Raw genomic sequence first — 19305 nt, 5'->3', positions numbered from 1 at the left:
CCAACATTAGTGTGTGACCTCACAAATGCGCTTCTGGAAGAATGGTCAAAAATTCCCATAAACACACTCCTAAACCTTGTTGACAGCCTTCCCAGAAGAGTTGAAGCTGTTCTAGCTGCAAAGGGTGGACCGACATCATATTGAACCCTATGGATTAGGAATGGGATGTCACTTAAGCTCATATGCGAGTCAAGGCAGGTGAGCAAATACTTTTGGCAATATAGTGTATTTCTTCTTCTCCTATTAATTTTGCCAAGTCATGAAATTTGGATTACAGCATAGTAAAACACTATATATCCGTGGAAGCAAAAAATAATGGTCCCAATGTCTTCTTGTCTTACTCAGTCATTATTGCTGGGATCAGAGTACATGAATTCAGCCCAGTTTTGACATGCTTCTTGACATGAACAGCCCTTGTAGTGTAACATAATCGATGAACAGCAATGTTGCATCTGGGACACTCCACAACACCTCGACAAAAAGTCTAGCATCTCAGAATTTTTTGTATTTTGTAGTTTGAAAACACCTATGACATGTTCCTTGATGGCCATGATTGAGAATTTCTTGACCCTTCTCCCAGATGACACACAAGGACATGAACAAGGAGTGGTCAGGGTCAAACTTGTAGTGTTGTCAGTGTCCCGACCAAGACACAGCAAGAATATATGGCACTATGATTGCCTAATCTGACATGGTGACCATCATGAAAGACAAAAATATTCTTCAGTCTGATCCTAGTATTAGGGGCAGGGACAGAAAGTGCTTGGCCCCCTTAACTGCTTGCAGTTATAGTTAATTCGATGTTCAAGTCTGCGCTTTAATTACATGGGTATTGATCATGTATTTTCCTCCACGTATTACTATTGCACATTTTCATCTTCAGCCAAATATAAAATTAAAAAAAAAAGAGACCTCAGGATGTTATACCTTTTTTTAAGACAAGTTTATGCTTTTATCTTCCATACAAATGGTCAAGTTAAGATCATTTTAGCTCTATAGCCACAAAGAGGTTAATTAAAATAATTTTGAAAAATGATCTCAAAAAGATTGAGTAACCATCCTAACAGTCAAAAGTTTGGACACACCAACTTCAGTGGTTTTTCTTTATTTTTACTAATTAAAAGACATTTCATGTCTTAAAGTAATGATGGACCATTGTTTCTCTTTACTTGAGCGGTTCTTGATATAATATGGATTACTACGGTTGTTAAATAGGGCTATTTACTGTATTTTTTTAATTTACTATTTGATGGTCTCAAATGCATTATCAAGGCAAGAAATTCCACTAATTAACTTTTGACAAGGGACACCTGTTAATTGAAAAGCATTCCAAGTGACTACCTCATGAAGCTGGTTAAGATAATACCACTAGTATGTAAAGCTGTCATCAAGGTAAACAGTGGCTACTTTGAAGAATCTAATATATGAAGCATATTTAACACTTTTTTGTTTACCACATAATTCCATATACGTTCCATGTGTTACTTCATATTTTGATGTCTTCAGTATTGTCCTCAAAATAGAAAATAGTCAAAATCCAGAAAAACCTAAGAATGAGTTGGTGTGTACAAACATTTGACCATGTACTATCCAAGCATGTATTAAGGGGCAGGGGGATTTTTTTGGGGGTTGGACCCTTTAAAAACTTTACATATTTACAATGCATGTAACAAATGAAATCAACTCAGAAAAATGCTACAAAGACAGGAAAAAGTCTAAAATGTAGGTATTACATTAAAATAACATCTAAGGAAAAAAAAGACATACGGATAATTTTTAAGAATTTTTAGTTTGTAAATCCAAGCATTGTACATCTTTATATTGCAAGTCTTTCTCTATACTAAAGCTACTACTCCACAGTATCACACAAGCACAATAATTACTTTACAAAATGAGCAACTAATTCACTCAATCCTTACATGCACTTAGATATAGAAACAGATGTGTTTACTATGTGAAGACAGACAGAAACAGCCTTGGGGAACCTATACTGATTTGTCTTGAAAGAATGGCACACTGCTGTAATTTTCTGATACCACAACAGCTTTTCAAAAAATAAAAGCACCTCTTTCCCACAGGCACACAGTTTTCAATAATACACTTTTTAGAACCCAAAAGGTAGCGTTTTCCAATTTTCATTTATCAAGTCCTCTAACAATTTGCTTTAAATATAGTCATCATCCACAGGTTCTCCATGCATGTCACAGTAATGGATGAATATAACAACCACCCGCTGGAACACACCTAGCTGCATCTGACGACGTTCCGATATCTCCTCACCAATGGTCTCCATGCAGATATCAGTTGAAAGCTGTCCTTTGCGCCGTGGAGCATAGATAGTAGCTGGGAGAGAAAAAGATGTAAAATTACAAAAGCTTAAGCAAAAAAAACCAAACCAACAAGCAAAAAACTTTTGATTGGTTATGCATTTTCATGTTTTTATCAATAGTTTTATTCTGATTAGTATTGGAGCGCTTTGATCATTCTCCTACATGTCAACTTATACAGTTTCCCTGTATTTTGTACGGGAAAATACAATTTTTTGGCTAATACGGCATATACTGATTTTCATACGGGAAAATTACATTTTGTATCATCCGAGATTTTTTCTGTTACTCTGAGAAAATTTTCTTAGCATCCCCCATTTATTTTTTCAAACACGCATGCCCAATGAAACAGAACTATTTTCGACTTATGGTTTTCTAGTTGCACGTGGTTTTCTCTGTCATTGATTTGTGGTTAAGCAGTCCTCGTGTTTCACCCATGCCCAATGAAACGGAACTATTTTCGATTTGTGGTTTTCTAGTTGCACGTGGTTTTCTCGGTCATTAATTTGTGGTTGAGCAGTCCTAACACACATGCCCAATGAAACAGAACTATTTTTGATTTGTAGACCATTTTTCAGAGCAGCGAAAAAAATGTTTCCCGATTCAAAGACTGCACAGGTAAGCATTTGTGTTTAAGTTTTTACTGTTTGCATGTAGGAAAGCTTCCTCCATTATCATGATAATTTAGGGAGGCGATACTGGGAGGCACCGTTTATATAACGGCAATTGTAGTTACCCAGCGATTTTGCTTGCCTAAACATTTTAATTGCTGATAGACATTTTACAACCCCGATTCCAAAAAAGTTGGGACAAAGTACAAATTGTAAATAAAAACGGAATGCAATAATTTACAAATCTCAAAAACTGATTTTGTATTCACAATAGAACATAGACAACATATCAAATGTCAAAAGTGAGACATTTTGAAATTTCATGCCAAATATTGGCTCATTTGAAATTTCATGACAGCAACACATCTCAAAAAAGTTGGGACAGGGGCAATAAGAGGCTGGAAAAGTTAAAGGTACAAAAAAGGAACAGCTGGAGGACCAAATTGCAACTCATTAGGTCAATTGGCAATAGGTCATTAACATGACTGGGTATAAAAAGAGCATCTTGGAGTGGCAGCGGTTCTCAGAAGTAAAGATGGGAAGAGGATCACCAATCCCCCTAATTCTGCGCCGACAAATAGTGGAGCAATATCAGAAAGGAGTTTGACAGTGTAAAATTGCAAAGAGTTTGAACATATCATCATCTACAGTGCATAATATCATCAAAAGATTCAGAGAATCTGGAAGAATCTCTGTGCGTAAGGGTCAAGGCCAGAAAACCATACTGGGTGCTCGTGATCTTCGGGCCCTTAGACGGCACTGCATCACATACAGGCATGCTTCTGTATTGGAAATCACAAAACAGGCTCAGGAATATTTCCAGAGAACATTATCTGTGAACACAACTCACTGTGCCATCCGCCGTTGCCAGCTAAAACTCTATAGTTCAAAGAAGAAGCCGCATCTAAACATTATCCAGAAGTGCAGACGTCTTCTCTGGACCAAGGCTCATTTAAAATGGACTGTGGCAAAGTGGAAAACTGTTTTGTGGTCAGATGAATCAAAATTTGAAGTTCTTTATGGAAATCAGGGACGCCGTGTCATTCGGACTAAAGAGGAGAAGGACGACCCAAGTTGTTATCAGCGCTCAGTTCAGGAGCCTGCATCTCTGATGGTATGGGGTTGCATTAGTGCATGTGGCATGGGCAGCTTACACATCTGGAAAGATACCATCAATGCTGAAAGGTATATCCAGGTTCTAGAGCAACGTATGCTCCCGTCCAGACGATGTCTCTTTCAGGGAAGACCTTGCATTTTCCAACATAACAATGCCAAACCACATACTGCATCAATTACAGCATCATGGCTGCATAGAAGAAGGGTCTGGGTACTGAACTGGCCAGCCTGCAGTCCAGATCTTTCACCCATAGAAAACACTTGGCGCATCATAAAACGGAAGATACGACAAAAAAGACCTAAGACAGTTGAGCAACTAGAATCCTACATTAGACAAGAATGGGTTAACATTCCTATCCCTAAACTTGAGCAACTTGTCTCCTCAGTCCCCAGACGTTTACAGACTGTTGTAAAGAGAAAAGGGGATGTCTCACAGTGGTAAACATGGCCTTGTCCCAACTTTTTTGAGATGTGTTGTCATGAAATTTAAAATCCCCTAATTTTTCTCTTTAAATGATACATTTTCTCAGTTTAAACATTTGTCATCTACATTCTATTCTGAATAAAATATGGAATTTTGAAACTTCCACATCATTGCATTCTGTTTTTATTTACAATTTGTACTTTGTCCCAACTTTTTTGGAATCGGGGTTGTATCCTCCTGAAAACCAACCCATAGACTTGTGTCCTCTGTAGTTGACATTTATTTTACGTGCACACCCTCTTACTCTTTCAAGCTATTCACTTGAATCCTGGTGTCTTGTAAACAGTGCATCCTTTTTTTTTTAATTCTAAATTGTAAGTTGTTTTTTTTTTAACCCTACCTAGTAAGGAAATCACAACAAAAGAGAAATTGAGAGAGACATTTTTTCATGGTTCCCAGGAGGATATGTAGACACAGATGACCAATACTCGTTACTACCATCAGTCGTCAGTAAACTGGAAAAGTATTGAATGAAGAGTAATGGTAGTAATAACCATTGGTAACCTGTCTCTTAAATGTGTAGTAGGAAATGGAAGCAATTTAACACCATCTACATGTTTGCCGTGCTCTGATTTTCTTTTATTGACCAGGAAAATAATCTGTACTTGCCAGTTATGTACGTAGACCTAACCTTTTATTCATTTGTTGTTCACCCAGGATTTTGCATGCAAACAAACGCAGATGACTATGGTCGTCAAAGGAAGTTTAGCCCCTGCTTATACAAATCCTGTCATCGAAAAAATGCACCAGCAGCCATTTAGCCTTATGATAGATGAGAGCAATGACAGAAACAGCACCAAGCACTTGGTCATTCTGGCACGCATTTTTGAAGATGTCTGTGTAAAAACCAGAATGCTGGATTTACCAGAACTTGCTTCTGGTAAAGCTTCAGCAATATTTGAAGCTGTTGACAGCTTCATGAGGTAAGAATTTATTCTTTAAATTGTAAAGTGGTGTGCCAGTTTGCTGAATCTGTACATCTGTTTAACAATGTAGACTGGAAGTGTGTAGTAATATGTATAATATTATAAATACCTTTGTAACTTTTATAATTACAAAATGAGCATGAATGCATATTTTCAGTGAAAATGACATCCCCTGGGCCAACATGGTTGGGTTTGCAAGTGACAATTGCAACACCATGATTGGCAGGAAAGATTCTGTTTTGACCAGGCTCCAAGCAAAAAGTCCCAAGATTTTTAGGTATGTTTCATAAGTTGATTTTATATATATATATATATATATATATATATATATATATATATATATATATATATATATATACACACACACACACACACACACACAGTGCCTTGAAAAAGTATTCATACCCTTTGAACTTTTTCACATTTTTACACCTTATAACCACGAACTTGAAAGCTTTTGAGATTTTATGTGATGGACCAACACAGAGTAGCACATAATTGTGAAGTGAAATGAAAATGATAAATGGTCTTCAAAATTTTAAACAAATAAAAATCTGAAAAATGTGGTGTGCATTTGTATTCAGCCCCCTGTACTCTGATACTTCAAAATACAATCCAGTGCAATCAATTGCCTTCAGAAGTCATCTAATTAGTTAATAGAGTCCTACTGTGTGTAATTTACTCTCAGCATAAATACACTTGTTCTGTGAAGGCCTCAGTGGTTTGTTAGAGAACACTGAAGAACAAACAGCATCATGATGACCAAAGAACTCACCAGACAGGTCAGGGATAAAGTTCTGGAGAAGTTTAAAGCAGGGTTAGGTTATAAAAAAATATCCCAAGCTCTGAACATCTCAAGAAGCACTGTTCAATCCATCATTCAAAAATGGAAAAAGTATGGCACAACTGCAAACCTACCAAGACAGGGCCGTCCACCTAAACTGACAGAGCGAGCAAGGAGAGCACTGGTCAGAGAAGCAGCCAAGAGGCCCATGATCACTCTGGAGGAGCTGCAGAAATCCACAGCTCAGGTGGGAGAATCTGTGTACAGGACAACTATAAGTCATACACTCCACAAATCTGGCCTTTTTAGAAGAGTGGCAAAAAGAAAGCCATTGTTCAAAGATAGGCATAAGAAGTCCCATTTGCAGTTTGCCAGAAGCCATGTAGGGGACACAGCAAACATGTGGAAGAAGGTGCTTTGGTCAGATGAGACCAAAGTTGAACTTTTTGGCCTACATGCAAAGCGCTATGTGTGGTGGAAAACGAACACTGCTCATCACCCTGCACACACCATCCCCACTGTGAAACATGGTGGTGGCAGCATCATGCTATGGGGATGCTTTTCTTCAGCAGGGACAGGGAAGCTGGTCAGAGTTGATGGGAAGATGGACGGAGCTAAATACAGGACAATCCTGGAAGAAAACCTGTTGGAGACTGCAAAAGACTTGAGACTGGAAAGGAGATTCACCTTCCAGCAAGACAATGACCTTAAACATACAGCCAGAGCTATAATGGAATGGTTTAGATAAAAAAATATTCATGTGTTAGAATGGCCCAGTCAAAGTCCAGACCTAAATCCCATTGAGCATCTGTGGCAAGACTTGAAAATTGCTGTTCACAGAAGCTCTCCATCCAATCTGGCTGAGCTTGAGCTATTTTGCAAAGAAGAATGGGCAAAAAATGTCAGTGTCTGGATGTGCAAAGCTGGTAGAGACATACCACAAAAGACTTGCAGCTGTAATTGCAGCAAAATGTGGCTCTACAAAGTATTGACGCAGGGGGGCTGAATACTAATGCACATCACATTTTTCAGATTTTTATTTGTTTAAAATTTTGAAGACCATTTATCATTTTTGTTTTTCACAATTATGTGCTACTCTGTGTTGGTCTAGCACATAAAATCTCAATAAAAAACTTTTAAGTTCGTGGTTGTAAGATGGAAAAATGTGAAAAAGTTCAAGGGGTATGAATACTTTTTCAAGGCACTGTACACACACACACCAAGATTTTCTCAGAATAGTACTCCAATACTGTACTTATTCTACTGTTATTTCTGTTTCAGCATTGGCTGCATTTGCCACTTGGCAAATCTGTGTGTGAAGGCGGTGTGAAGGCACTGCCATTTAAAGTAGATGACCTTCTCGTGAATGTGTTCTACTTTTTCCACCACAGCTCAAAGCGCATTCAGGACTTCAAAGCATTTCAGCAGTTTACAGAGGTTAGCTAACAGACCTATCGTATAGCTAAAACATAAGGAGTCTTTGAGATTCTCTTCTGGTAGTCTTCCAGCTTTTCCTCAATTAATTGTTCTACATTCAATTCTAGGTAGAGGAGCAGCAGATCTTGAAGCACTGTCCTACCCATTGGCTGTCCCTAGAGAAAGTCTGTAACCGCCTGCCTTGCGAAGCTACTTTGACAGTCATAAAGATGTTGAGAAACCGGGCAAAGTCAAGTCGATAAATGACAGGCTACAGGAACCCCTGACTGAGCTTATACTGTTGTTCCTGCAGTACATTATGCCAGTGCTCAATCAGTTTAACATCCTTTTTCAAGGGGAGGATTGCATGGCTGGCAGTCTCCTCCCTGAGCTGGACAGGCTTCTACAGAAGTTTGCTGTGAAGTTCTTGAAGCTGAAGCATGTCAAGTCCTGCAGGAACCTTAGGGAATTTGATGTGGGCAACCAGGAGCTGCAGCAGTCCAATGACAAGCTGGCAGTGGGGCCTGCAGTCAGATCTCACCTGGTGGAGCTAGAGGAAGACCTGGACGCAAAAACTGTCCAGGTCGTCTTCTCCTCTGTCAGAGGATTTTATGAGGCTGCTGCCAGGAAGATGATGGATAAATTTCTATTTGACAATGAAGTGTTGGTCAATCTTGCAGTATTAGATCCATCTGAAAAGGATGACCTGGACTATAGTGGTGTTGTCAATTTAACTTCCTCTTTTGGCTTTTACCTGGACCTGGAGCAGTTGAAGGAGGAGTGGGAGGACTTTCAGCTTATACCAGATGATGTTGTGGCATGCAGGGCAAATGATGGCAAAAAAGTACTAATAGATGTATATTGGGGAAAGGTCTTTGATGTAAAAACTGCTCTGGGTGTTGCCAGGTTTCCAGTGCTGAAACAACTTTTTACTGCTTTACTGTGCCTCCCACATAGCAATGCAGATAGTGAGAGGGCTTTTTCATTTGTTAGGAAAATTCATATAGGAGTACAAAAAAAAAATATGGCTGCAGACGACTTCAGGAGAGGTCATTCACAGCATCCCCCCCCCCGACCATCGATGGTGCTGCAGTGGAGAGGGTGAGCAGCACCAAATTCCTAGGGGTACACATTGCTGAGGACCTCTACTGGTCCAACAACATCACATTGCTGGCCAAGAAGGCTCAAACTCGCCTCTACTTCCTCCGCAAACTGAGAAGTGCATGAGTCCCACCCCCCATCATGTGCTCATTCTACAGGGGCACCAGTGAAAGTGTCCTCACTGGCTGCATCACTGCGTGGTACGGAGGCTGCAGTGCCTCCCGCCGGAAAAATCTGCAACACATAGTGAACACGACCAGCAAGATCATCGGTACCCATCAGCCCTCCCTGACGGACATCTATCACTCCTGTCTCATCCGCAGAGCCATCAGCATTGCTAGTGACACCTCCCACCCTTCACACTCACTCTTCAGCCTCCTGCCCTCAGGGAAAAGGTATTGGAGCCTCCGGGCCCGCTCCACAAGACTGCTAAACAGCTTCATCCACTAGGCTGTCAGGTTGCTGAACTCTATCCACTACCTACCCCTGGTCTGTAACACATTCATTCACACAAGAAAACTCTCTCATCCGTTTGCACATCACAAACATTAGCATTACTCAACCGTTTGCACATCACACCACAAACATTAGCATTACTGCTGTATCTGTATCTGCTGCTATTGCTCATTTGCACTAATATCATATACACCTCATAAGCTGCTCTTCTAGCACCTTCTCCGTTATTGTACTGTATTGCACTACTACTATTTTGTACATTGTTTGATTTTAGAGTGTATTTTTATTCATATATTTTTTTTTCTTAATTTTTTATCTATATTTATTGTTTTTCTTAATTTTTTTTTATTTTGTGTGTAACCTTTATCTGTTTTTTACAAGTAAGGTGAGAGAGAAACGGTATTTTGATTCTCCTACAGTATATGTTCTAGATATATAGTGAATTGACAATAAAGAATCTTTGACACATTAACTGCATATCTGCAAATTAAAATTAACTGTGATGAGGAGCTGCAACTTCTGCCCAAGCAGTGATTTTATAGCTAGTGCCAAATCTGCAACATCTTTGTACAACAAAGAACACTCCAAAAAGGAATAAGATTCAAATTCTTGTTATAAATTACTGGGAAGAGTTTCATTTTAACTTCATTACTTATTAATATTTTCACTTATCCTTGTTTAGATAATATACTTGATGTGGTTCAGTCATCTTTAGTTGACTTAATATTGATTTAACATTAATACATTTTATTTGCAAAATTTACATAATAATTTACATAATAATTTAAATTTAATTTTAATTTAATTTAAAAATTTACATAATTCTGGTATTACTGATACAATGTATATTAAATAATTAAGTTTATAGTTCAGTCATTCTCTTTAGTAGATAATCATTTCCTTGACTGTACATATAGGCCTTTTTAATTCAGTTGTTTTCTCTGGGATCTAAAATGTATTTTTATTCAGTACATGCTTATTTGATCCCTTTAACTTGATGCAGTGTGATAAATATGCCTATTACAATAGGAGTGTATAATGTGGAATAAAACAATCAGTGCTTTGGATATTGAATTTTTTTCTCGTGTATAAGGGCTCATGGGTGTTTGTACTGTAAGTCAAGTCAACTTTTTTGTCAAATATGCTATACATGCTCGACATACAGCACAGATGAAATTTCAGTCCTCTCTGACCCACAGTGCAAACAGGCAATGCAATAAATAAAAATAGAATAATTGAAATAAACAATATAAACAGTATAAACACTAGATAAGAACTAGACATAGACTAAACACTCATATACAGGTGCTGGTCATATAATTAGAATATCATGAAAAAGTTGATTTATTTCAGTAATTCCATTCAAAAAGTGAAACTTTGATATTATATTCATTCATTACACACAGACTGATATATTTCAAATGTTTATTTCTTTTAATGTTGATGATTATAACTGACAACTAATGAAAATCCCAAATTCAGTATCTCAGAAAATTAGAATATTACTTAAGACCAATACAAAAAAAGGATTTTTAGAAATGTTGGCCAACTGAAAAGTATGAACATGAAAAGTATGAGCATGTACAGCACTCAATACTTAGCTGGGGCTCCTTTTGCCTGAATTACTGCAGCAATGTGGCGTGGCATGGAGTCGATCAGTCTGTGGCACTGCTCAGGTGTTATGAGAGCCCAGGTTGCTCTGATAGTGGCCTTCAGCTTTTCTGCATTGTTGGGTCTGGCATATCGCATCTTCCTCTTCACAATACCCCATAGATTTTCTTTGGGGTTAAGGTCAGGCGAGTTTGCTGGCCAATTAAGAACAGGGATACCATGGTCCTTAAACCAGGTACTGGTAGCTTTGGCACTGTGTGCAGGTGCCAAGTCCTGTTGGAAAATGAAATCTGCATCTCCATAAAGTTGGTCAGCAGCAGGAAGCATGAAGTGCTCTAAAACTTCCTGGTAGATGGCTGCGTTGACCTTGGAACTCAGAAAACACAGTGGACCAACACCAGCAGATGGCATGGCACCCTAAGCCATCACTGACTGTGGAAACTTTACACTGGACCTCAAGCAACGTGGATTCTGTGCCTCTCCTCTCTTCCTCCAGACTCTGGGACCTTGATTTCCAAAGGAAATGCAAAATTTACTTTCATCAGAGAACATAACTTTGGACCACTCAGCAGCAGTCCAGTCCTTTTTGTCTTTAGCCCAGGCGAGACGCTTCTGACGCTGTCTCTTGTTCAAGAGTGGCTTGACACAAGGAATGCGACAGCTGAAACCCATGTCTTGCATATGTCTGTGCGTGGTGGTTCTTGAAGCACTGACTCCAGCTGCAGTCCACTCTTTGTGAATCTCCCCCACATTTTTGAATGGGTTTTGTTTCACAATCCTCTCCAGGGTGCGGTTATCCCTATTGCTTGTACACTTTTTTCTCCCACATCTTTTCCTTCCCTTTGCCTCTCTATTAATGTGCTTGGACACAGAGCTCTGTGAACAGCCAGCCTCTTTAGCAATGACCTTTTGTGTCTTGCCCTCCTTGTGCAAGGTGTCAATGGTTGTCTTTTGGACAACTGTCAAGTCAGCAGTCTTCCCCATGATTGTGTAGCCTACAGAACTAGACTGAGAGACCATTTAAAGGCCTTTGCAGGTGTTTTGAGTTAATTAGCTGATTAGAGTGTGGCACCAGGTGTCTTCAATATTGAACCTTTTCACAATATTCTAATTTTCTGAGATACTGAATTTGGGGTTTTCATTAGTTGTCAGTTATAATCATCAGAATTAAAAGAAATGAACATTTGATATACATCAGTCTGTGTGTAATGAATGAATATAATATTCAAGTTTCACTTTTTGAATGGAATTACTGAAATAAATCAACTTTTTCATGATATTCTAATTATATGACCAGCACCTGTATATACAGTATATATATATATATATATATATATATATATATATATATATATATATACACACACACACACACACACACACACACACACACATTATATATATATATATATATATATATATATATATATATATATATATAAAAAATGTGTGTGTGTGTGTGTTGGGGGGGAAACTGTGAGGGTGACATGTCAGATGCTGAGGGGGGGGGGGGGCAGGGGGGTGTGCAGGCAGAATCTGTGGCAGGGGGCAGGAGGGGCAGAACAGGGAGGGAGTTGAGCCTCCTGACCGCCTGGTGAAAGAAACTGTCCTTGAGCCTTCTGGTTTTGGCCCGGAGACTCCGCAGTCTCCTCCCCGATGGCAGCAGACTGAAGAGGCTGCGAGATGGGTGGGTGGGGTCACCTGCAATCCTGATGGCTTTGCGGGTGAGGCAGGAGTTATAGATATCCATAAGAGAAGGGAGAGAGACACCAATGATCCTCTCAGCTGCTCTCACGATGCGCTGCAGAGTCTTGCAGCAGGACACGGTGCAGGTGCCATACCACACGGTGATGCAGCTGGTCAGGATGTTCTCAATGGTGCCTCTGTAGAATGTGTGCATGATGGGGGCCGGGACTCTTGCTCTCCTCAGTTTGCGGAGGAAGTACAGACGCTGTTGGGCTTTTTTGGCCAGTGATGCGGTGTTGTTGCTCCAGGACAGGCCTTCAGAGATGTGCTCACCAAGTTGTAAGGGAAAAGTACAGATTTTGTAAGGGCATCGGCAACTAAAGGTTGACATATATGCATTCTTGTCTTTTATCCTTTTGTCATGTTTTATCCTGTCTGATCTGTTGTTGTCTGTGATGTCTGAAATTGTGTCAATGGATGTTTTTTATTTTCAACTGCAAACCAAATCTACCTATGGGTATGAATAAAGTAACCTGAACCTCACTGACAAAAGCAGGTCTCCTCCACAACACCTCCCCTGAGTGGTAGCCCCTTGGCAGTCTCCAAGGGACAGTCCTCTATTTGGGCACCAAGATTCCACAGCACCTCACACAGTCACACCTCACACATTCACTCCCACTGTGCCACCCACCACCGTGGGTGGTACGGTAGTGTAGTGGTTAGCACGGTCGCCTCACAGCAAGAAGGTTCTGGGTTCGAACCCAGCGGCTGGGAAGGGCCTTTCCGTGTATGCGTGGGTTTCCTCCGGGTGCTCCGGTTTCCCCCACAGGACGGCCTTGGGCTGAGATGCCCTTGAGCGAGGCACCTGACTCCCGACTGCTTCCTGGGCGCTGTTAGCATGACTGCCCACTGCTCTGGGTATGTGTGTGTGCATGTGTGTGTTCACTGCTTCAGATGGGTTAAATGCAGAGAGGAAATTTCACAAGTGTGTGATGAATAAAGTTGTGTTTTCTTCTTTCTTTCTTTTCCCCACCCCTTGCCACATTTGTAAATAAAAATTTTTTCTTACACCTAACCCAATGGTGTGAATTATTGCATTCTTGATGACCTTACCAAGCCTTATACACTATATTGCCAAAAGCATTTGCTCACCCATCCAAATTATTGGAATCAGGTGTTCCAATCACTTCCATGGCCACAGGTGCATAAAATCAAGCACCTAGGCATGCAGACTGTTTTTACAGTTTGGAGCTGGCCCCTTCCTTTTCCAACATGACTGTGCACCAGTGCACAAAGCAAGGTCCAAAAAGACATGGATGACAGAGTCTGGTGTGGATGAACTTGACTGGCCTGCACAGAGTCCTGACCTCAACCTGATAGAACACCTTTGGGATGAATTAGAGTGCAGACTGAGAGCCAGGCCTTCTTGTCCGACATCAGTGTGACACCTCACAAATGCGCTTCTGGAAGAATGGTCAAAAATTCCCATAAACACACTCCTAAACCTTGTGGACAGCCTTCCCAGAAGAGTTGAAGCTGTTTTAGCTGCAAAGGGTGGACCGATGTCATATTGAACCCTATGGATTATGAATGGGATGTCACTTAAGCTCATACAGTTAGGTCCATAAATATTTGGACAGAGGCAACATTTTTCTAATTTTGGTTCTGTACATTACCACAATGAATTTTGAACAAAACAATTCAGATGCAGTTGAAGTTCAGACTTTCAGCTTTAATTCAGTGGGTTAAACAAAATGATTGCATAAAAATGTGAGGAACTAAAGCATTTTTGAAACACAATCCCTTCATTTCAGGGGCTCAAAAGTAATTGGACAAATTAAATAATTGTAAATAAAATGTTCATTTCTAATACTTGGTTGAAAACCCTTTGTTGGCAATGACTGCCTGAAGTCTTAAACTCATGGACATCACCAGACGCTGTGTTTCCTCCTTTTTAATGCTGTTCCAGGCCTTCACTGCAGCGGTTTTCAGTTGCTGTTTGTTTGTGGGCCTTTCTGTCTGAAGTTTAGTCTTTAACAAGTGAAATGCATGCTCAATTGGGTTGAGATCAGGTGACTGACTTGGCCATTCAAGAATATTCCACTTCTTTGCTTTAATAAACTCCTGGGTTGCTTTGGCTTTATGTTTTGGCTCATTGTCCATCTGTATTATGAAACGCCGACCAATCAGTTTGGCTGGATTTGAGCACACAGTATGTCTCTGAATACCTCAGAATTCATCCGGCTGCTTCTGTCCTGTGTCACACCATCAATAAACACTAGTGACCCAGTGCCACTGGCAGCCATGCATGCCCAAGCCATCACACTGCCTCCGCCGTGTTTTACAGATGATGTGGTATGCTTTGGATCATGAGCTGTACCACGCCTTCGCCATACTTTTTTCTTTCCATCATTCTGGTAGAGGTTGATCTTGGTTTAATCTGTCCAAAGAATGTTCTTCCAGAACTGTGCTGGCTTTTTTAGATGTTTTTTAGCAAAGTCCAATCTAGCCTTTTTATTCTTGAGGCTTATGACTGGCTCGCACCGTGCAGTGAACCCTCTGTATTTACTTTCATGCAGTCTTCTCTTTATGGTAGATTTGTATATTGATACGCCTACCTCCTGGAGAGTGTTGTTCACTTGGTTGACTGTTGTGAAGGGGTTTCTCTTCACCATGGAAATTATTCTGCGATCATCCAATTGTCCACTGTTGTTTTCTGTGAGTGTCCAGGTCTTTTTGCATTGATGAGTTCACCAGTGCTTTCTTTCTTTCTCAGGATGTACCAAACTGTAGATTTTGCCACTCCTAATATTGTAGCAATTTCTCGGATGGGTTTTTTTCTGTTTTCGCAGCTTAAGGATGGCTTGTTTCACCAGCATGGAGAGCTCCTTTGACCGCATGTTTTCTTCACCGCAAAATCTTCCAAATGCAAGCACCATACCTCAAATTAACTCCAGGCCTTTTATCTGCTTAATTGAGAATGACATAATGAAGGAATTGCCCACACCTGCCCATGAAACAGCCTTTGAGTCAATTGTCCAATTACTTTTGGTCCCTTTAAAAACAGGGTGGCACATGTTAAGGAGCTGAAACTCCTAAACCCTTCATCCAATTTTAATGTGGATACCCTCAAATGAAAGCTGAAAGTCTGGACTTTGTCCATGTCCATTATATAACTATAACTTGAATATGTTTCAGTAAACAGGTAAAAAAACAAAATTTGTGTCAGTGTCCAAATATATATGGACCTAACTGTATGTGAGTCAAGGCAGGTGAGCAAATACCTTTGGCAATATAGTCTATGTTATGCTGTTATTCTGGTTCTCGACTCTCACGTCTGTATTTTGGATTCTACTTTCGTCTTTGCCTCTTCCAGTCTGTTTGTGCCTTACTTGACCTTTGGCTGTCCTCTGTTTTTGATTCTGTGCCTGCTTCTTATTTTATAATAAAAAGTCTTCTGTAATTACATCCATCATCCGCCACTTTCCTGACAGAATACTTCGCCAACACATAGATGTAGCAGAGGAGAACAGGCACGCTGCTCAGCCTGGATCTGTTATTTTTGTTCCACGGCGAGGGCTTAACATACCAGCTCAAGATAACGGGGTGGCGCAGTCGCCAAATGGATTTTTGCTGCAATTCAGCTTTTTGTTTGAGGACTTGGTGGAGCCCAAATCGCCAGAGTGCTTATGGGTGAGGTGCATTATCTACTGGCTCACTGGACCAGCACACTGGTGGGAAGGACACCTAATGAAAATGCAGCAGCCATGCCTCTGGAGTTCCCAGTGATTAGCTGAGAAACTCAAGTCCTGGTTCCAGACCTCCAGGAAGGAGGACCCCCAGAATTTCTCTTTTTTTTTTTTGGTTGGGGGAAGGGGGGAGGGGCTGAGACTCCAGAGGCTGATGCAGTAGCAGAGGAGGGGGCTGTTGATCCGGAGCTCCCTTCAGAGGCCGATGCAGCAACAGAGAAGTAGGCCTTCACTCCAGAATTCCCTCCAGACGTCAACGCAGCGGCCCCTGCTCCACAGCCAATGCCAGGTGCTGACAGAGTGGCCTCCGCTCCAAATTTCAATGAGAACGAGCTCTTCGCTGTGCACCTGACTTCAAGGAGTTTGTCACTCTGCCGTCTGGCTTCAGCATGAACGAGCTCTTCCCTCCATCATCAGGCTTTGAGGATGCCTGTCCACTTGTCAAGTCAAGGTTATTTGTGTAGCGCTTTTAACAATAAACATTATCGCAAAGCAGCTTTACAGAATTTGAACAACTTAAAACATGAGCTAATTTTATCCCTAATCTATCCCCAATGAGCAAGCCTGTGATGATGGTGGCAAGGAAAAACTCCCTCAGACGACATGAGGAAGAAACCTTGAGAGGAACCAGACTCAAAAGGGAACCCATCCTCATTTGGGCAACAACAGACAGCCTGACTATAATATTAACAGTTTTAACATGAAGACAGTTTCGTTGATGATGTAACTCTTCATTGATGGAAACTTGAGTGCAAAACCGTTCATGACAACTGCAGTCCTAAAGTTAGCAAGTCAACTGTAGTCCTCAGCCATAAAAGCATTACTGTAAGAGTCCAGAGCATCCTCCAGATGTAACTTTCAACTGTCCTCATGGGGCCATCCTCCACTTGTGTCCTTGCCCCCATTTAAGGTTGTACCAGAACCCAAACCTCTGCCCAAGCCCATGTTCTAGTGCCATGTCTCTCCTGAGCCAGAGTAGAGCACTGATGGCACTATGTCCAATGTCAGGTTCTTGTCCCTGGGGTCATCCAAGAGGGATTTTAGTTCCTGGAGGGAGCTCTTTAGGAGGTTCTGTCACATCTGCACCTGGCACGCATCAAACTTCCACTCGTGCATTTGCACTCTGAGCAGCACGCACCTCAAAGAATAATTGCACACACCTTTCCCGGATTAAAGCGCAGTCAGCTCGCATTTATAAACACAGTGCAGAATGTTTAGTCATCCTTCTTTTGTCATTAGTAATAGCTTTATTTGTGATGTGTATATTAGATGGCTCGCTGACAGAAGAAGACTGCAGCTTTAGAGGTGCGCATCCAGACTCTAGAGAGGTTTAGTGAGAATGAGAGCAGTGTAGTTTATGCAGGGGAAAGTCTGGATGTCCTAGGTGGACCTAGCAATTCCCCAACTCCAGCATGAGAGTCCTCACAGCAGGGCAAATGGGTGACGACTTGGCAGCATAATTGCAGAACCAAAGCTACTGCTAAGACTCGCCCATGGGAGCACCATTAGTAATCTAATTAATATATAAAATTAGATCATACTGAATGTATAGCCACTGCCAGCACCTTTGATCTAAAGGTAGAATTATTAAATATCAGATCTCTTACATCTAAAGCGCAAATTTAATGAACTTATTATTGATTAGGAGTTTAAATAACTGTGTTTAACAGAAACATGGATTAAACCAGCGGCATGTGGTGTAGTGGTTAGCACCGTCACCTCACAGCAAGAAGGTCCTGGGTTTGAGCCCAGCGGCCAACAGGGCCTTTCTGTGTGAAGTTTGCATGTTCTCCCCATGTCTGCGTGGGTTTCCTCGTGGGTGTTCGGGTTTCCCTCACAGTCCAGACACATGTAGGTTAGGCTAATTGGTGGCTCTAAATTGACCGTAGGTGTGAATGTGAATGGTTGTCTGTCTGTATGTGTTAGCCCTGCAATGACCTGGCAACTTGTCCAGGGTGTACCCTGTCTTTTGCCCATAGTCAGCTGGGATAGGCTCCAGCTTGCCTGCGAGCCTGTACAGGATAAGCTGGCGACCCTGTACAGGATAAGCGGGTGGGTGGACAGACGGATTAAACCAAATGTAGCATTAAATGAAGCTAGTCCTCCTAGATACAATTATATACACCAGCCTCATCTAACTGGCAGAGGAGGTGATCTCATCTCATTATCTCTAGCCGCTTTATCCTGTTCTACAGGGTCGCAGGCAAGCTGGAGCCCATCCCAGCTGACTACAGGCGAAAGGCGGGGTACACCCTGGACAAGCCACCAGGTCATCACAGGGCTGACACATAGACACAGACATTCACACTCACACCTATGGTCAATTTACTGTCACTAGTTAACCTAACCTGCATGTCTTTGGACTGTGGGGAGAAACTGGAGCACCCGGAGGAAACCCACATGGACACGGGGAGAACACGCAAACTCCACACAGAAAGGCCCTCACCGGCCACGGGGCTCGAACCCGGACCTTCTTGCTGTGAGGTGACAGCGCTAACCACTACACCACCGTGCCGCCCAGAGGAGGTGATATTGCAGTTATTTATGATTATCCAGGCACAACACAAAAACCCAGACATAAAATGTAATATAGTTGAAGTTCTTCCCACTAACACATGTAGCCACAAAAAATAAGTCTGACCAGTCAGACTTTATTATTTATTTTTTTTGTCACTGCCCACAGCTAATGAATATAGGTGAGAATAGAGACAGAGATTGACTGATAAATTGAGAGCTTTGCGAAAGTGAACTTCTGCTTCACCACTACTGACCAATACAGTGACTACAGCACTGCTGCCTGTTGCTGTTGCCCATTACTTATTATTTACAGGCCCCTGGGGCTATATTCTGAATTTCTCTCTGAATTTGTGGGTTTCATCTCAGACCTGGTTATTTCCTGAGACAAAGCCTTAGTTGTTTGAGACTTTAATATTCACTTTGATAACTCAGAATACAAACATTCAGGTTCACAGTGAAGTTCACAGTTTGTCAGCTCCATGTACTGATATCAAGATATAGATAGGTTTGAAGACATGTCC

At 41.2% G+C, this 19305-nt stretch overlaps 1 protein-coding gene across 2 annotated transcripts in view; it reads right to left on the bottom strand.

Annotated features, from left to right (window-relative positions):
• Nucleotides 1–1770: 1770 nt before the first annotated feature.
• Nucleotides 1771–19305, bottom strand: part of fbxo38 (F-box protein 38) — a 406136-nt gene continuing 388601 nt past the window's right edge. For both annotated transcript variants that reach the window (XM_060927607.1, XM_060927608.1), the window contains exon 21: nt 1771–2343. In XM_060927607.1, coding sequence (XP_060783590.1) covers nt 2165–2343 — 179 coding nt within the window. In that variant the 3' untranslated portion in view covers nt 1771–2164. The remainder of the gene's footprint in view (nt 2344–19305) is intronic.

The sequence above is a fragment of the Neoarius graeffei genome, chromosome 8 (assembly GCF_027579695.1).
Source record: "Neoarius graeffei isolate fNeoGra1 chromosome 8, fNeoGra1.pri, whole genome shotgun sequence".
NCBI classification, from domain to species: domain Eukaryota; kingdom Metazoa; phylum Chordata; class Actinopteri; order Siluriformes; family Ariidae; genus Neoarius; species Neoarius graeffei.
Note: the sequence above shows the minus strand (reverse complement) of the source record. Positions and strands in the feature narration are given on the sequence as shown.